This window comes from Gracilinanus agilis, chromosome 2 (genome assembly GCF_016433145.1).
Source record: "Gracilinanus agilis isolate LMUSP501 chromosome 2, AgileGrace, whole genome shotgun sequence".
Lineage (NCBI taxonomy): Eukaryota > Metazoa > Chordata > Mammalia > Didelphimorphia > Didelphidae > Gracilinanus > Gracilinanus agilis.
The window spans coordinates 390864691-390880317 of record NC_058131.1 but is presented as its reverse complement, the minus strand read 5'-3'; the positions used below and the strand labels follow the sequence as shown (position 1 = coordinate 390880317).

Sequence of the window (15627 nt, the reverse complement as noted above, 5' to 3'; positions counted from 1 at the left end):
AAGAAACTAAGGTCCTTTGAGGTCATAGGTTCCAAGATCTAAGATGGGAATTTTCACCAGGGGCCATCCAAAACAGCCCTTTATTTTATTTATTTGGAAACTGAGACCCAGGGAGATTTAATGTCTCCCATAAAGTTACACAAGCAATAAATGCCAAATATGGGATGTGAACCCAGGTCCTCTCCCACTCTAGAGACAGTGCTGCCTCCTTACGTAGTTTATGGTCAGTTTTGTATATTTAATCATTTCCCATGAAGTGGATTGAAGAATTCCTTCTTAACCAGCTCATTTATTTATCAGTTCATGTATTATTCATTCATGAATTCTTGGGTTTAAATATAGTTCAGAAGGTATAAATAGTGATATTTTGTATTTATAACCTGGAACCAATTTGAATTCTGTCATAAAACTTGTCTCACTCAGATTCCCCAAGTCCCCAAGTAGTTTTGTCGCAGACTTCTGACTGCATATTCCACTGGGGCAGAATTACCAGGAAGACCAAGATTCTATGCAGAAACAGACTATATTGAGAATTGCCATATGGCCCCCTTAAAGTACAAAGTTGATTAAGTAAGTGTCCCGGAGTAGGGCCTCAGCTAAGCTCTCTTGATAGGGATTTCAGAATAGTCAGTGGAGATAATAATAGTAGGTGCTATAGTTATTGAAGGGAGGAGAGGAACACAGGGAAGAAGTCACTGTGGCCTACATTAGCCATGGACCTAGTCCAAGTGGTGAAAGACCATAGGGTAAACCATTGAAAATCGAGTTAATAAAATGCAGAGATATAATAATGTGCATTCTGCTTTCTTCTCTATTCATTCCTCTTTTTCAACTCTATCTATGAGAACACCAGTCAAATGCAGTTTGAGTTTAACTTAACTGTTTTACTTCATTATAAGAGACATCTCATGAAATGAGAGTGGTCTAAATGTTTGTGATATGAAAACGAAACATCGCTAAAATGTAAAATGAAAAATGAGAGAGATGGAAATGTGCAAACTGTATTTGGAAGAGGGTGAGGAAGCCAGAGGGGCGTTCCTGTAGAAGAGTGTTAGGAAAGTTAGAATCAAATGATGGAAGACCTTAAGAGCCAAGCTAAAGAGTTCTCATAAGCAATGAAGACCTACTATGGAGACATGAAATCAAACTGTCATGGGAGCAGCTGGGTAGCTCAGTGGATTGAGAGTCAGGCCTAGAGACAGGAGATCCTAGGTTCAAATCTGGCCTCAGATTTGTGACCCTGGGCAAGTCACTTGACCCCCTTTGCCTAGCCCTTACCACTCTTCTGCCTTAGAGCCAAAACACAGTAATGATTCTAAGACAGAAGGTAAGGGTTTAAAAAAAAATCAAGCTGTCATAACAAAAGGTAACTATTGTGGAATGAAGGATGGGTTGGAGGGGTAGAACTTGGAGTCAGGGAGACCAGGTTTTGTTGTTGTTCAGTCATTTTTCAGTTGTGTCCAACTCTTCATGACCCTCTTTGGCATTTTTGTGGCAGAGATACTGGAGAGGTTTGTCATTCCTTTTTCCAGCTCATTTTACAGATGAGGAAACTGAGGCAAACAAGATTAAGTGATTTGCCTGATTTAAGGCCCTACACTCTATCCAATGTGCCCCTAGCTACCCTGAGATTCGACTAACTGGTCTCTTAGGACCCTTTCCAACTCTGACATTCTAGGTTCTAAAGCCCCTTCTATCTCTGACTGTCTGTGTTCTATGTTGCTGTGTGTCCTCAGTGGCTGCAAGTTGCAATATTTTTTTTAGAATACAAAACAAAGAAGACTGAAGCAACCTTAGAACAAAGGATATAAAACTTCTCTATCTTCTGTGCTCCCTAACCTAAGAGCTTTCCCCTTTATTACATTATGTTTTGTGTTCTAAGATCCTTTTCAACACTTATATTGTTTTCTATATTCTAAGGAAGCTTTCATCTCTGACATTCTGTGGTCTGAGAACCCTTCCATCCTCGGCATTCCATTCTGAGGCTGTATGCTTCTATGACTTCACCTTATTAGGCCCAGCACAATTTCTTAAGGGGATTGAGGTCTGAGTGGTGATTTCACTGGTACTTACTAAGCTCGTTATCAGGCGTGTTTCATCTAGATCATTGAATATTCTGAAGCAGGGCTCTTATCCTACGGACCCTGAATCTTTTTTTTTTTTAAACTCTTGCCTTCAGTCTTAGAATCAATACCAAGTATTGGTTCCAAGGCAGAAGAGTGGTGAGGGCTAGGCAATTGGGGTTAAACAACTTGCTGAGGGCCACACAGCTAAGAAGTGGCTGGGGCCAGATTTGAACCTACAACTTCCTATCTTTCTAGCCCTAGCTCTCAATCCACTGAGCCACCTCCCTGCCCCTGACTCTTAACCTTTTTAAAAGAAAAGATTTTGCTAATTGTATTTCAATGTAACTGGGATTTTTTAAATCCCTTTTTTAAATTTTATGCATTTAAAAATATTCCAAGAAAGGTTTCATAGGCTTCATCTGACTGCCAAAGGAGTCCATGAGACCAAAAAAAAAATTAAGAATCCCTGTCTTAAAAGAAGATCTCATTGGCATTTTTTCTATAAGCTTAAGGTGAATGAGCAATATAGTACTCCAGTTCAAAAAAGCACAAAAGTTCCCTCTATATAGAAATTATAGAAATAGGAATGTAAGTCACTACTAGGTGTAGTCTTGGCATATTGTATAGATTCAGGGCTAGCCATAAAGAACATAGAAGAGTTCTTTTGGGCATTGGCCACCGAGCAGAACAGTATTTGTCAGAGGTGACTGTAGAAGGGCATTACTGGGCATAGATGACACGATAGTATCATACCAGAAACTAATCACACAGAGACACTGTGAGGCATAAATGCCTTAGAGGCAGTGCTAAGTACAGATCACATAAAAATCAGTATTTGTGAGGGCAATTAGATGACTCAGTGAATGGAGAGCCAGGCCTAGAGAGGAGAGGTCCTGGGTTCAAATCTGAATTCAGATATCTGCTACCTGTGGAGCCCCAGGCAAGTCACTTAACCCCCATTGCCTAGTCCTTACTACTCTTACTTACTACCAATACATAGTATTGATTCTAAAACAGAAGGTAAGGATTTTTAAAAATCAGTATTTGTCACTGCCTGGGACAAAGTTGTCCCTGACTCACTGGGGTGGAGCAGAGGTATAAAAAAAGTCACATAATAATATGACCATTGTTCTTTTTCCTCTTCTCTTCTCTCCTTTCCTTTCCCCACTTCCATTCTACTCCCCTCCCCCTCTCCTCTGCTCTCCTTTTCTCTCCTCGCCTCTTCTCTCTTTTCCTCTTCTTTTTAGTCCATGAGCCTCATAGAGATTGGGAACCCTTCCCAGAGTTTGGAGAACGTGTGCCATTGGGCCTTTCTCCAACGAAAATCAGATACAGGCCAGGCGGAGTCCCATGACCATGCCATCTTTCTCACCAGACAAGACTTTGGCCCATCAGGAATGCAAGGTGAGCTCTCTTCCCTACTGCTCCTGGGTTGCCTGGGTAGATGGGAGTGGTGGTGCCTCTGCTGCTTCCTGTCTGGTTTCATCGTCTCCCCTGCTGGGCCTGGAGCAGGGGACATGCCAAGGGAACATTCACCAGTTATACAGCTTAATCCCCATAATAGACCATGTAGGACCGTGACTTTTGAACCACTGCAGACCCAGACCGTCCCAGGATTTAGAACAGTGCTTTGCATATGGTAAGCTCTTCATAAATTCTTTATCATTCATTTATTTATTCATCAATCCAGAGAAATCTGTAGCTTTGCCCATCTTACATGCTGCCCATATGACCACACTGGCTGACAGACTGGCATCCTCTCAGGACTCACAGTTTTATTGTTTTGTTTTTTTAATTTCTTTGGGTTCCACCCCTCCCCCCTGCCTTTACCATTGTAGATGCCCTCAGTCCTTGAGTATCTCTCCTTTTTCCTGTATCCATTGCCCACTGTAAAATTGAGACTCCAGTAAAAGTTAAATAATTATAAAGGAAAGAGTAAATTAAGCTAACAACATACACAGGGGTCCAAGAAAGCTGAGTGCTCACCTTATCATTTACCAGCCAAATTGGCTGATGCTCAACTTTGCGATCTAATACTCAGTGTTGGCTTCATTCTCTTCAGACTTGGACTTTCAGCACCATGGGGAGATCCCACTGCATGAGGCCTCTCCTTTTCAGTACTCCCATCTCCTTGCTATCATGCCCTGTGTAGATCTTGGCACTGGCCACCTTTGAGTTTCACCCCTTTAACTCACTGATCCAGTTGGGGAAAGTCCCATGACCCTGGCCAATCAGTAAGGGCCATCTTCTCTTTTTCCCCAGTCCTGTCCCTTATCCTCCTTCAGGTGATATTTCCTCAGTAATTATGTGATTGGCACCATCCCCACCAGGGAGACTTGTCACATATGTAGCACACTACTCCATCCCCAACTTCTCTGTTTAACAACAACAACAACAACAACAACATCATCATCATCATCATCATCAACAACAACAACAACAACAACAACAACAGAAATCTGTTTTCTCCTTCTCCTAACAACAAGCGTACCTCTGCCTTCCTGAACCTTCTTCACCCCATTTCCCCCAGTTTTACCTTCTGGAGGCCAAGTGTGAAAAGTCTAACCCATCTCCCAAATGACAAATCTTCAAATTCTTGACGACAGTTGCTGTCTTGATTCCTCTTAGTTTTCTGTAAAGGATTTCAGAAAAGACATGGAGAAGAATTATATGAGATAAAAAGATGTAGCTGGTCCTAGTTGGAGCACTGATCACAATGAGGATTTCATGAAGCTACTCCTCTTCATGTACCTCTTTCTCTTACATCAGTCAGCCCAGATAACATTGACCCTTGATGACAAGGTTGATGAGTGCTGTTGACTTTTTGCTCCCCACAAATCCAGGTATTTTCTTGGTGATCAAATAATAGGCTAGTTGCAAGTCTTCACAGCTTAGTGGAAAGAGTTCCAGACCTGTCAGAAAAACCTGTTTTTGACACCTAAAAAGTGTGTGAAATTAGCTAAGTCACTTAAACTCTGTGAACTTCTAGAATATCAAATAGTAGGGGGCAGCTAGGTGGCTCAGTGGATGAGAGCCAGGTCTAGAGATGGGAGATCCTGGGTTCAAATTTGGCTTAAGATGCTTCCTAGCTGTGTGACCCTGGGCAAGTCACTTAACCCCGCTGCCTAGCTCTTACCACTCTTCTGCCTTGGAACCAATATACAGTATTGATTCTAAGATGGAAGGTAAGGGTTTAAAAAATAAAAATAAATAATAATATTGAATAGTGCTTGCCTCACAGGTTGGGAAATAATCAAGTGTATGTCAAAAGCTTTGCAAAACTTTAGGAGCTATATGAAATTCATCTATGAGCATTGTTTTTGTTATGAGCATTTAGAGCCATTTCTTGACCCCTTTGTGACTACTTCCATTGCCATATGCATTGACCTATAAGGCCACATGCAAAGTAGACCATTTCTCCAAACTCCATAGTCTCTGTCCTTTTTCTCTTTTAATCTGGGCAAAAAGGTTTCCTTACCAGCAATGGGCAACCTTTTGAGCTTGGTGTGTCAAAATGTGCCAAAAAACTGAGCATAACTTGAGTGGTGTGTCACTTCAAGAAAAAAAAAAAACACCATAATTTTGCGATATTTATAGTTTAAATAACAAAAATGTATGATTGTAATATATAACTACTTAAACCAAAATAGGTAGAATTATCATCTATAGTGCACAGAGTATCTACACTATACTACAGCAATGTTTCATCCTTGGCATGCAGCACCATACTTCTCTGAGGCCAAGTGTCATCGAAAATGGACCCACATGTCATAGGTTTGCCATCATCGGCTTAAGCTGTTATTCAGGAACCAGCACTGAACAGCAGACTTTGGAATTAGAAGGGATCATAGAGACCATGTGGTCCAATCTGATTAGAAATTCCCTCTCCAATATCTCAATATTTTTGGCTTGATGATTGCCAGTGATGGGGAGCCCATTACGTCCCAAAGTAACCCATTCTACTTTTGTATATAATAATGATAATAGCTAACTTGATTCCCATGACCATATGCTCTTATTATAGTCTTCAGGGAACAGGAAGCTGAAGCTGAGAGAGAAGGTCAAGTGGCTTGCCCAGGGTCTCCTAGCTAATAAATGTTAGAGGCAGGATTTGAACTGAGGTCTTTCCGACTCTTAAGTCCAGCATTCGAATCACCTTGCTTTCTGTAGTATCTAGAAAGCCATTTTTGCTAGCTGACTTCTATAGCTGTGCCCTATGGGACCAAGCAGAACATTCTGATCTCTCTGCTACATGACAATCCTTCAGATAATTGAAGACAGACATTTTACTTCTCTGAAATCAATCATTCCACATTTGTTAAGCACCTACTATGTGCCGGGTAAAATGCAAAGTGTTTTATAATTATTATCTAATTCCATCCTCGGATAACCAGGGAGAAGGGATTGGTGCTGTTATTACCTCTATTTTACAGATGAAGAAACTGAGGCAGAAATTGGTTAAGTAGTTTGCCCAAGGTCACACAGTTAGGAAGTGCCTGAGGCTGGATTTAAACTCGTTATCTTCCTGCCTCGAGGCTCAGTATGACACTGCACTTTTGTGCCTGATTTTTTTAGTTCCAATATACGATTTTGCATTTATCCACTTATTGTATTAATTTTGTCATGTTAGATTTGCCGGAATATTCCCTCATTGAGATATGTTTAGGTTATAGTTCTGTCAACAGTATAATTATAGCTCACATTTATATAGTGAGTTAAAGTTTGAAAAATATTTTCCACAGATCACCTCATTTGGGACACATAACAGTCTTGTGAGAGATACTATCATTACTCCCCATTTTATAGATCAAGAGATTGAGGTTTAGAGAGGGTAGATCACTTACCTACAGTTACAAAAATAGTGAGTTTCTAATATGGCATTTGAACCCTTGGAGTTCTCTTCCTACCCTCTGAAAGAATATGTTCATATTTTCCATGTAGAGCAAGCTTGTGTACTTGACTTTTTTATATTCCACTTTTGGTAAATATTCTTGACCCGGTTTTAGTTCTGCTCTGCGTATGGTCAACAAATATCTGCAACCCTTGAATTTTTTAGACAGTATTGCCCAATGATCAATGATACACTTTTCATAGAAAGCCATATATAGGCCATCTATAAATATCCCAAAAAACAACCACTCTTCTTAAGCACTTTAAAAATATTTCTATGTAGGGGCAGATTTCTATGTAGCGGATTGAGAGCCAGGTGTAGAGAGGGGAGGTCCTGGGTTCAAATGTGACCTCAGACATTTCTAGCTGTGTGACCCTGGGCAAGTCACTTAACCCCCATTGCCTACCCCTTACTGCCTTGGAACCAGTAGACAGTATTGATTCTAAAATGAAAGATAAGAGTTTGAAAAATATATTTCTATGTAAATTGTTGTAATTTTTCCAGTGGCTGAGGCAATGGCAATAGGAGAAAGTGGGTTACTAAGATGAAATTGCCAAAAAATTTGTAAACTAATATTGTACGTGCAAGTGAGATCTTTATGAACTCCACAGAGGCTTGCAGAGAGTGAGTGAATATTCAGCAAACCACAGAACAATTTTTATCCAAGTGCTAAAAATTAAACCAATCAGCTTGACAACAACAAAAAAGTCTTCCTCACTCCAGGTCCAGTATTCTATCAACTATGCTGTGCTAATTTTATTAACTATACTTTCTAGCATCTGGGATACTTAGGGAATAAGGGCTGCCCTCAGGTGCCCCCCAGACCCAACATAAGACTCATTGGCATCAGCAATGACCTCTACAGAAGTGCCTAATAAAGGCAGACTTTTCTGGGCCTTTCCTCCACTCCACAGGAGAGCCCCATGGCACAGCGAGAGAATTAGGTTGTTCTTTGTTCCCTATTCTACAAGCTGTCTAATTTTAAATGGTAAGACCTTAAATTGGGACTATGGGTAATTCTGGGCACATAGTACATGGCCATCATTCCAAGAATGATCACAGTTAATTGCCCTAGTCTCTGGGACCCACCAGGGACAGCTTGAGACCAGCCATGCCCAACACTTCTGGCCATTAAGGAGATGTTCGTCACTTGGGCACTAATTGTTCATTTGGGTACTAATTGCTTGGCTGCTCTGTATTTGTGTCCAGTAATCTCAGTTATCATTCACAAATTAGCAAGGCCAGACTCAAGCAGAGCTACCAAATATCCGGGATCTGAGGAGGTAGAAATTTGAACAAATCCCCAGGGGGGCTGCATCTCCAATTATCAAAGATTTGTCAGTAAATCACTGTTAGCTAAGGAAAGTCACCAAGTCCAACATAGAAGATTTTAGGATCATGGGTTGAAAAACACCCTTATAGATCATCTAGTCCAACTTCTTCATTTTATAGATGAGGAAACTGAGGATCAGGAAGGAAAACGAATTTGTCCAAGTTACAGAGACTATAAAAAAGCAAAGCCAGGATTTAAATTCAGATTATAGAGAGCTCAGTCTGGAATCAGGAAGACCTGAGATCAAAGTTAACTTCAGTCACTGTGTGAACCTGAGCAAGTCATTTCACCTCTGTTTGCCCGAGTTTCTCCATCTGTAAAATGGAGACGATAATAGCACCTACCTCCCAGGTTTGTTATGAGGATCAAATGAGACTAATTGGAAAGCCCTTCACACAGAGGTTAGCTAATAGTAAATGTTATATAAATGTTAGTTTATTATTATTATCCTCTCACTCTAAATCCAATATTAATTCCTCTATGTGTTGTTCAGTCTTTCAGTTGTGTCCAACTCTTTGTGACCCAATAAACGATAGCTAACTATGGAGTTTTCCTGGCAAGAACATTGGGATTGGATTGCCATTTCCCTCTCCAGCAGATGCAGTGGATCTTTTTGTCAGGCAATCAAAAGTTAAGTGACAGGTCCAGGATCACACAGCCAGGAAGTGCCTGAAACTAGATTTGAATGAAAATCATTCTGACTCCAGATCCAGCACTGTATCCACTGAGCCACCCTAAACTACACTGCACACACACACACACACACACACACACACACACACACACACACACACACTTACAGTCATCTGTACCAATCAGTCAGCAAACATTTTATGCTAAGCTACTGATGCACATGCCCCAAGTGATAGAGATACAAAGTAAGAATCACTGGAATGTAAACATCTTATCATCAAAGAGCTTACATTCTAATGGGGGAGAAAATGTACCCAAACAGATGCATGCTGGATACATGCAGAGTAGATACAAGGTGGCCTTCATCCAATAGTAAACATCTGGGCAATATAATCTTTAATGTATTTATATTAGCTGAATTTGTGGAGCTGGGAGAGAAATGGTGATGCTTTGTCTATCTTCCAAGTAGAGACTTCTTTTTTTCAAACTAGAAGATAAAGGAAATTTGCAAAACTGGATCTACTTCTCCTGAAGAACCAGAAGGAAGCATGGTCCCCCGTGATCATCCAAGGGCCATCTCCCCATCTCGCTCTCTCTCTTTTTTTTTTAACCTTTTCCTTCTGTCTTTGAATTAATACTGTGTATTGGTTCCAAGGCAGAAGAGCAGTAAGGGTTAGGCAATGGGGGTAAGCGACTTGCCCAGGGTCACATAGCTAGGAAGTATCTGAGGCCAGATTTGAACCCAGTGTTTTGATTAAAATTCTTTGGAGACTGTATTTTAATTTATTATTAATTTATAATTACTTACTAAATAATAAAAAGTGGGCCAGAGAAAGAAAAGGCACCAAGCACATGTGGCTGGCTCTTCCCTTCACAGCCTCCTCCCCAAGCTGGCTGCTCCAGCTCCACAGCCAAACCTCGGGCAGGCCGGAGCTCTCTTATCCAGAAGTCAGACCACCTAGGCTGGCACTCTCCTAGCTGCCTCTCTCTGAGCCAGATGCACAGCTCTCCCTCCACAGGTGCGCCAGTATTCTCTTAGCCACCTCCTTCCTCTGCATTTCTGAGGCCAGAAGCACTACTTTCTTGCTTTACTCTATGCTCTTCATGACATCACTTTCCTGAGTCCCTCTGATTTAGAGGAATCCAACCTCAGTCTGGATAAGAGGCAGGTCTTCTGGATGCCAGCAGTCATCATGTGGTCCTTAGAATGGCCACACAGCCCCACTACCCCATCTCTCAACACGGTAGAGAGGACTCCATCCATCAGCTCAGAGAGATATACTTCAGAGGTTCAGAAGTAAGATCTTTTGCTTTAAAATCCAAAGGTGGTCTTGGGATGCCACAAGAGGGGTACAAGCTAGTGTTAAATTTCCATACCAGGACCTCCCATCTCTAAGCCTGGTTCTCTATCCACTAAGCCACTGAGCTGCCCCACCCCCTTATCTTTTGAGGCAGCAGATCACATGGAATGGATGTGACCTGAGAGGTCTATGTATCCTTACCACCATGTTTTCCCCCACACAGAACTCAGGATGGTATCATGTCTGTTATTGGCAAACTGACTTCCCAGGATATTGTGAGGGCCATTTATCCTGAAACGACTGGCCTCTGTGGGGCTACAACTTCTGACAAGTACTGCCATGGACCAAATGAGGGAAGGACTTTGCAGCCCTAATCCCAGATCTGTTTCATGATTGCTCTGTCACTACTATTGGTGACAATAATGATGTTTTATAGAATCATTTAGATTTTACAAAGCACTTTTCCATTCTACAATATTGTAGAGTACAGAGTACTATCCCCCATTCTGTAGATAAAGATTTTGAGGCATGGAGAGGTTAAGCCACTTGTCCAAAATCACCCAATTAGTAAGTGTCAGTGCTGGGATTCAAACCCAGGTCTTCTGATTCCAAGTCAGGAACTCTCTCTACTCTACCATACAGGCCTCTGACACATCATTGTATCTCTCCATGTGTCCTGTTTTTCTCATGTCTGAAATAGGAGAAAGAATGTGCAGAGTGACCGAGAAGCTATTCATGAGTGTGTTGACTTAGGTCCCTGTGGGAAAAGCAGAGTTATGATGTTATGTTATGTTTATATTAAGCACAAAAAGCTTCCATGTGTGCATTTGCCCATTGTAGGCCTATGATTTTACTCAGCTAAATGTGTTCCTCTGTGGGCTCTTTTGAAGATTATCTGTTTACCTCAGTACCTTAAGAACTCATGACTCCATCATGGTGGAGTCCAGATCCAAGTGCCCTTCACACCTTCAGCTCTGTCCTGGTCTAGAGTCCAATCCCCTAATCGTGAACATCTCGAGCCTCAGACTGGGCCACAGGCAGGAGACACAGACCATTGCCAGGTTTATACTCAAAGCCTTTGTAATATGGTAGAAGATTCAAGACTGCTCTGTCCTGGCAGACAGAGGCTTTGAGAACCCAGGGCCACTTCTATTCTACGGGGGGCATCAGAAAAGGATGGAAGCCTACACTGGGAGCTGGTGCTCTGAGAAATAATTTGAAAGGAAAAGAATAGTCACGTTACAATGATGTCCCTACCAGCACTGTCTGATCCTGAAAAAACTAAAAATTCTCCAGATGCTTCCACACTACACTTGCTAAACAAAGACTTCAATATTAGTATAGTGGTACCTATTGAGCCATGAAAAATAAGAAGAATGCAAACTGTGATCATGCAAGGAAATGTCAATGGGAAAAAATATTCTATAAAAGATATGGAACCCAAGAGAGTTTGTGATAATTATCAAATAATAACAATAGCTTGTAATTCAGGAAGACTTTTGAAAGTACCATTCCACAGTAGATTACATCTTTGCCATTACACAATTGATTGAGAGAGATACATAAAGTACAGTTTCCTATTGTGCTTATCATGGGATGGCTTTACAACAGCAGCATAAGACTCATTAGAGCAAAACGCCATCCCAAAGGTTCTCTTCCATCAAAGTGCCTCCTCTGCATATGTTAAAATTATACAAGATTCCTTGAAAGATATTACCAAGATCATCTTGTTCAGAAGTCCTTTGATCATTAATATTAGGAGAGGCTTAAAGCAGGGAGGTGCATGCTGAGATTTTTGCCACTGAATGGATCAAGGAGTTTCCCAGTACTTGAAAAGATTCTCCAGAAGCTCCGGTTTGCAGATGACTGATTACATCAAGCCCTAGATTAGCATTCATGTCCCCAACTTGCAACTTTAAGCTGCCTGTGAGCCCCCAGCATTACCAGAGAGAGAGCAGAGGAAGGAAGTGCTCACTTTGGAAGCTGGACAGAGGGGGTAGGGAATGCAAAAGATGTTGTTGGGCACTGAGAAGAGGGGAAATGGAGCAGCTCCCCACCTCCCCCTCATGCTGGCCCCCCCATGTGTGCCAATACTTTACCAATGCTGCCCTAGAGGATGTCCACTAGATGAGATGTAGAGCCATTCGAAGGAGTTTGGCCCAATCATCCACACAAGAAAATCAAGTGAATGAAGAATGCCTATTGTTCAAACCATGATGGACAGTTATGTGCAACCTATAGAGTTTATCTGTCTAGATAGAACTTTTGGACAGATGCTGCAAATGGAAAATAAATTGGACCTAGAATTGAGCTGGAGGAGGAGAGCAGGCTGAACTGCCTTTGGGAAATCTCAAAGTTCTTTTAATGATCACAAATTTCTCACTAAAACAAAAGCCCATCTATTTGATACTGGTAGTCTGCCCAAGTTGTATGGTAGCAAGTTTGGGAATATGGCAGTCTTTAAAGAATCGAAGACAAATATCACTCATAAGGCAATATGAATTGGAGGCAATGCATTACAAATAAGGAATTAGAAGAGAGAACCAGAGTACAATAGATATCATCAAAGAAATTTTGGAGAAGAAAAGAGGTTGGGTTGGTCATAAGAGTGAAAGATAAGTGATGAGACCACCTCCACTGGTGGCCACAAAGTGTACAGAAAAAATGAGGAAGGCTCGTGTTGGATTGAAAGATTGACCAACCTTCCCTGCAAGCCCTGCTCAGTCCTTGGGGCTTTTAGCACTTTCCTGGATGGAGTCCCAGTGAGGAGTAGGGGCAGGGTTTGCCCTTCTGCAGTTACTTATCTGCTCACTGTTTCCCACCCCATTGCTCTGTTGTAAGGTTCTCTTGTACTCCATTGTTCAGTTGCCATCATTATCCATTTCTGGCTAATATAATCATTCCATGTGATCAAGATTGCTGCTTAGTCTCAGGCCTTCTAGCCACTGTTCTCAGACTAATTGTTGCTCTGTCTTTCTGTCATATTTCTCTTCTTTTTCAAGAAATAATGTCACAACTTGGTCAACATCAAAATAGCCAAGGGCAATTTGCCTCTAGACTATATGAAACTTTGGAGTCCTAAAGCCTCTAGCCCACTGAAGACTTTCTGTTCTCTCACCTACTTCCTAAAAACCTCCTCCCACTCCAATTCACACATACCAAAGATTTCTTCTGGCAGCTACGGGACTCTTTTTACTTACCCTTGCTTAGCCAAAAATTAACTCCTGCCTCAATTATTATGAAATTGCCCCATTTATTTCTTTGCCAGTGCCTGGGTATATAGATGTTCCAGGACTATCACCTCAGATGTGAGGGCTTACTGAGTCCTTTTTAGAACTTCTCATCTGCCACCGATGTTTACCTATCATCCAACTCTCACATGGGGTTCCAAGAAGCTAGCATGAACAGCAGTCACATCCCAGTGAGCCATCTTAGCAGATAGATTAGACCAGTTTGAGGGTAACCAATGGGCCACAAACCTGTCAATGAGTTAGAGGAATGTCCACCCCAAGGATGTGAAAACTGCTCATGGTGGAATGGGTATCTGAGAACAATTTATTACAGTGGCCATGAAGCTAACTGAAGAAGCTCTTAAAGCTTGATCAGACATCAGAGATGCCTAGGTCATCTAGGCATCCTGGGCTATTACCAACCATCCTGACTTTTATCTTGCCACGGGGCTTGGATGACTCTGGAAGAGATAACGAGGCTGACAACTTTGTGCAATTCTGCCTTACCTAAATCCAATTCTTGCACCAGTCAACACACCATCCCATGATGTCACTGGTCCTCTGAAAATGAAGTTCAAACAATAATCTGGGTAGTATACCTCCCATTTTTCTATGGAAAAATGCTTGTATCCTCATCCCATTTCTACTTCCATTCTATACTTCTTTAGTGATTGGATCAGACCATAAAAACTACCCAGGCTTCTATAAGCCTTGAGAAAGTACTGGAAACATTAGCATCAAGAGGGGTGAAACTACCTGTGATATGTGAAGAGAAGAGGGTACTACTTCCCTTGAAGTAATTAAGATGTGTCCCTAATATTGTCTGTTTTACAGATGAGAAAATTGACTCTCAGAAAAATTGTGACTTTCCATTTAAATCTCAAATTTAAACCCAGGGCTCTTAATCCATATCCAGGATTTACTTTCCTATTCCATGCTGGACACAATGACACTAGTCTATAAAATATACACATACTATTGCTGAAGATCAGGAAAGATATAAATTGTTCAACACCCCTAGGCTCCTATGCATCTATAGAGCATGTGGCCATAGGAATATCTCTTTCTAAGGTCCCCAGGCTATGAGGGTCCCTAGCATAGCTGAAGCCTCCAGGTAGGCCCACCAAGATATTAGCACCTGGATAGTAGGTTTCTGTCCCAAACCTAGAAATTTAGTCTCAGAATGCCCACTCTGAGAGCTCAGCCTCGCCGAACTCAGTACCTGCCCTGGGTCCCCTAGGAACCGAAATGGCTTTTGCTCCTTGCCCTCCCTCTCAGGCTATGCCCCGGTCACTGGAATGTGCCATCCCGTCCGCAGCTGTACCCTGAACCATGAAGATGGATTTTCCTCTGCCTTTGTGGTAGCCCATGAGACCGGCCATGTGTAAGTAGAGATCAGAGCTACTTTTTCCTTTTTGGTTCAGGGGAACATCAAACTAAAGAGCCATTTGGGGAAATAGGACCTAGGGAATCAATTTGGAGAAATAAGCCATATGCCATTACTTCATGACTCCCTATTTTCACACTTGCCACTGAGGTCTTCTCGAAAGTTTGTTGGCAATTAATATTCATTCCAGAGGCTAAAACTCTCCATGGTGTCTGGTTGGAGAAGGTAGGTGGAGACCAAAACCAAAGAGATAATCCCTTCAGGAAAGGACTTTTGGACGTTGTGAGGATATTCACAGAACCAATGCAATCATCCTCTATATTTAACATCAATTAGGAGGACAAGCAAGTCAGTGCAGAACATTCTCTCTCCCTTTTCTGGAAAAATACTTGTCAGCATTGCCCCTATATTGATATCTTGGAGGAGAGTTGGACAACCACAGGTTGTGTTGAGGTCTCTGATAAATTCAGACTGATTGATCACACAATCCTAGAAACTTTAATCAGATAGTTCTGATTTTTTAAATTATCATTACTAATGAAGCCAATATATTCAGTAGAAATTGGGGAAACTGTTAGATGGTGAGTTCCGTGAGAATGCCACATCTTATTTTTCTGTGCATCTTCCCTCTCCTATCCCCAACACACAGAACAGGTTCTTGCATGTAATAGGAATTTAATAAATGTTTATTGAATTCTTACCGAAAATGAGACTCTCCTCTATAGCAATTCTTTAATTTCCCTGTTGAAATAGTGAAGTGGTAAAGGAATATGTACTTGGAAATCA

At 41.5% G+C, this 15627-nt stretch overlaps 1 protein-coding gene across 1 annotated transcript in view; it reads left to right on the top strand.

The window, feature by feature from the left end:
* ADAMTS2 (ADAM metallopeptidase with thrombospondin type 1 motif 2) overlaps window positions 1–15627 on the top strand; it is a 489415-nt gene that overhangs the window by 409940 nt on the left and 63848 nt on the right. Inside the window, exons 6-7 of the mRNA XM_044664491.1 lie at window positions 3314–3470; window positions 14733–14838. Of these exons, the coding sequence (XP_044520426.1) occupies window positions 3314–3470; window positions 14733–14838 (263 nt within the window). The remainder of the gene's footprint in view (window positions 1–3313; window positions 3471–14732; window positions 14839–15627) is intronic.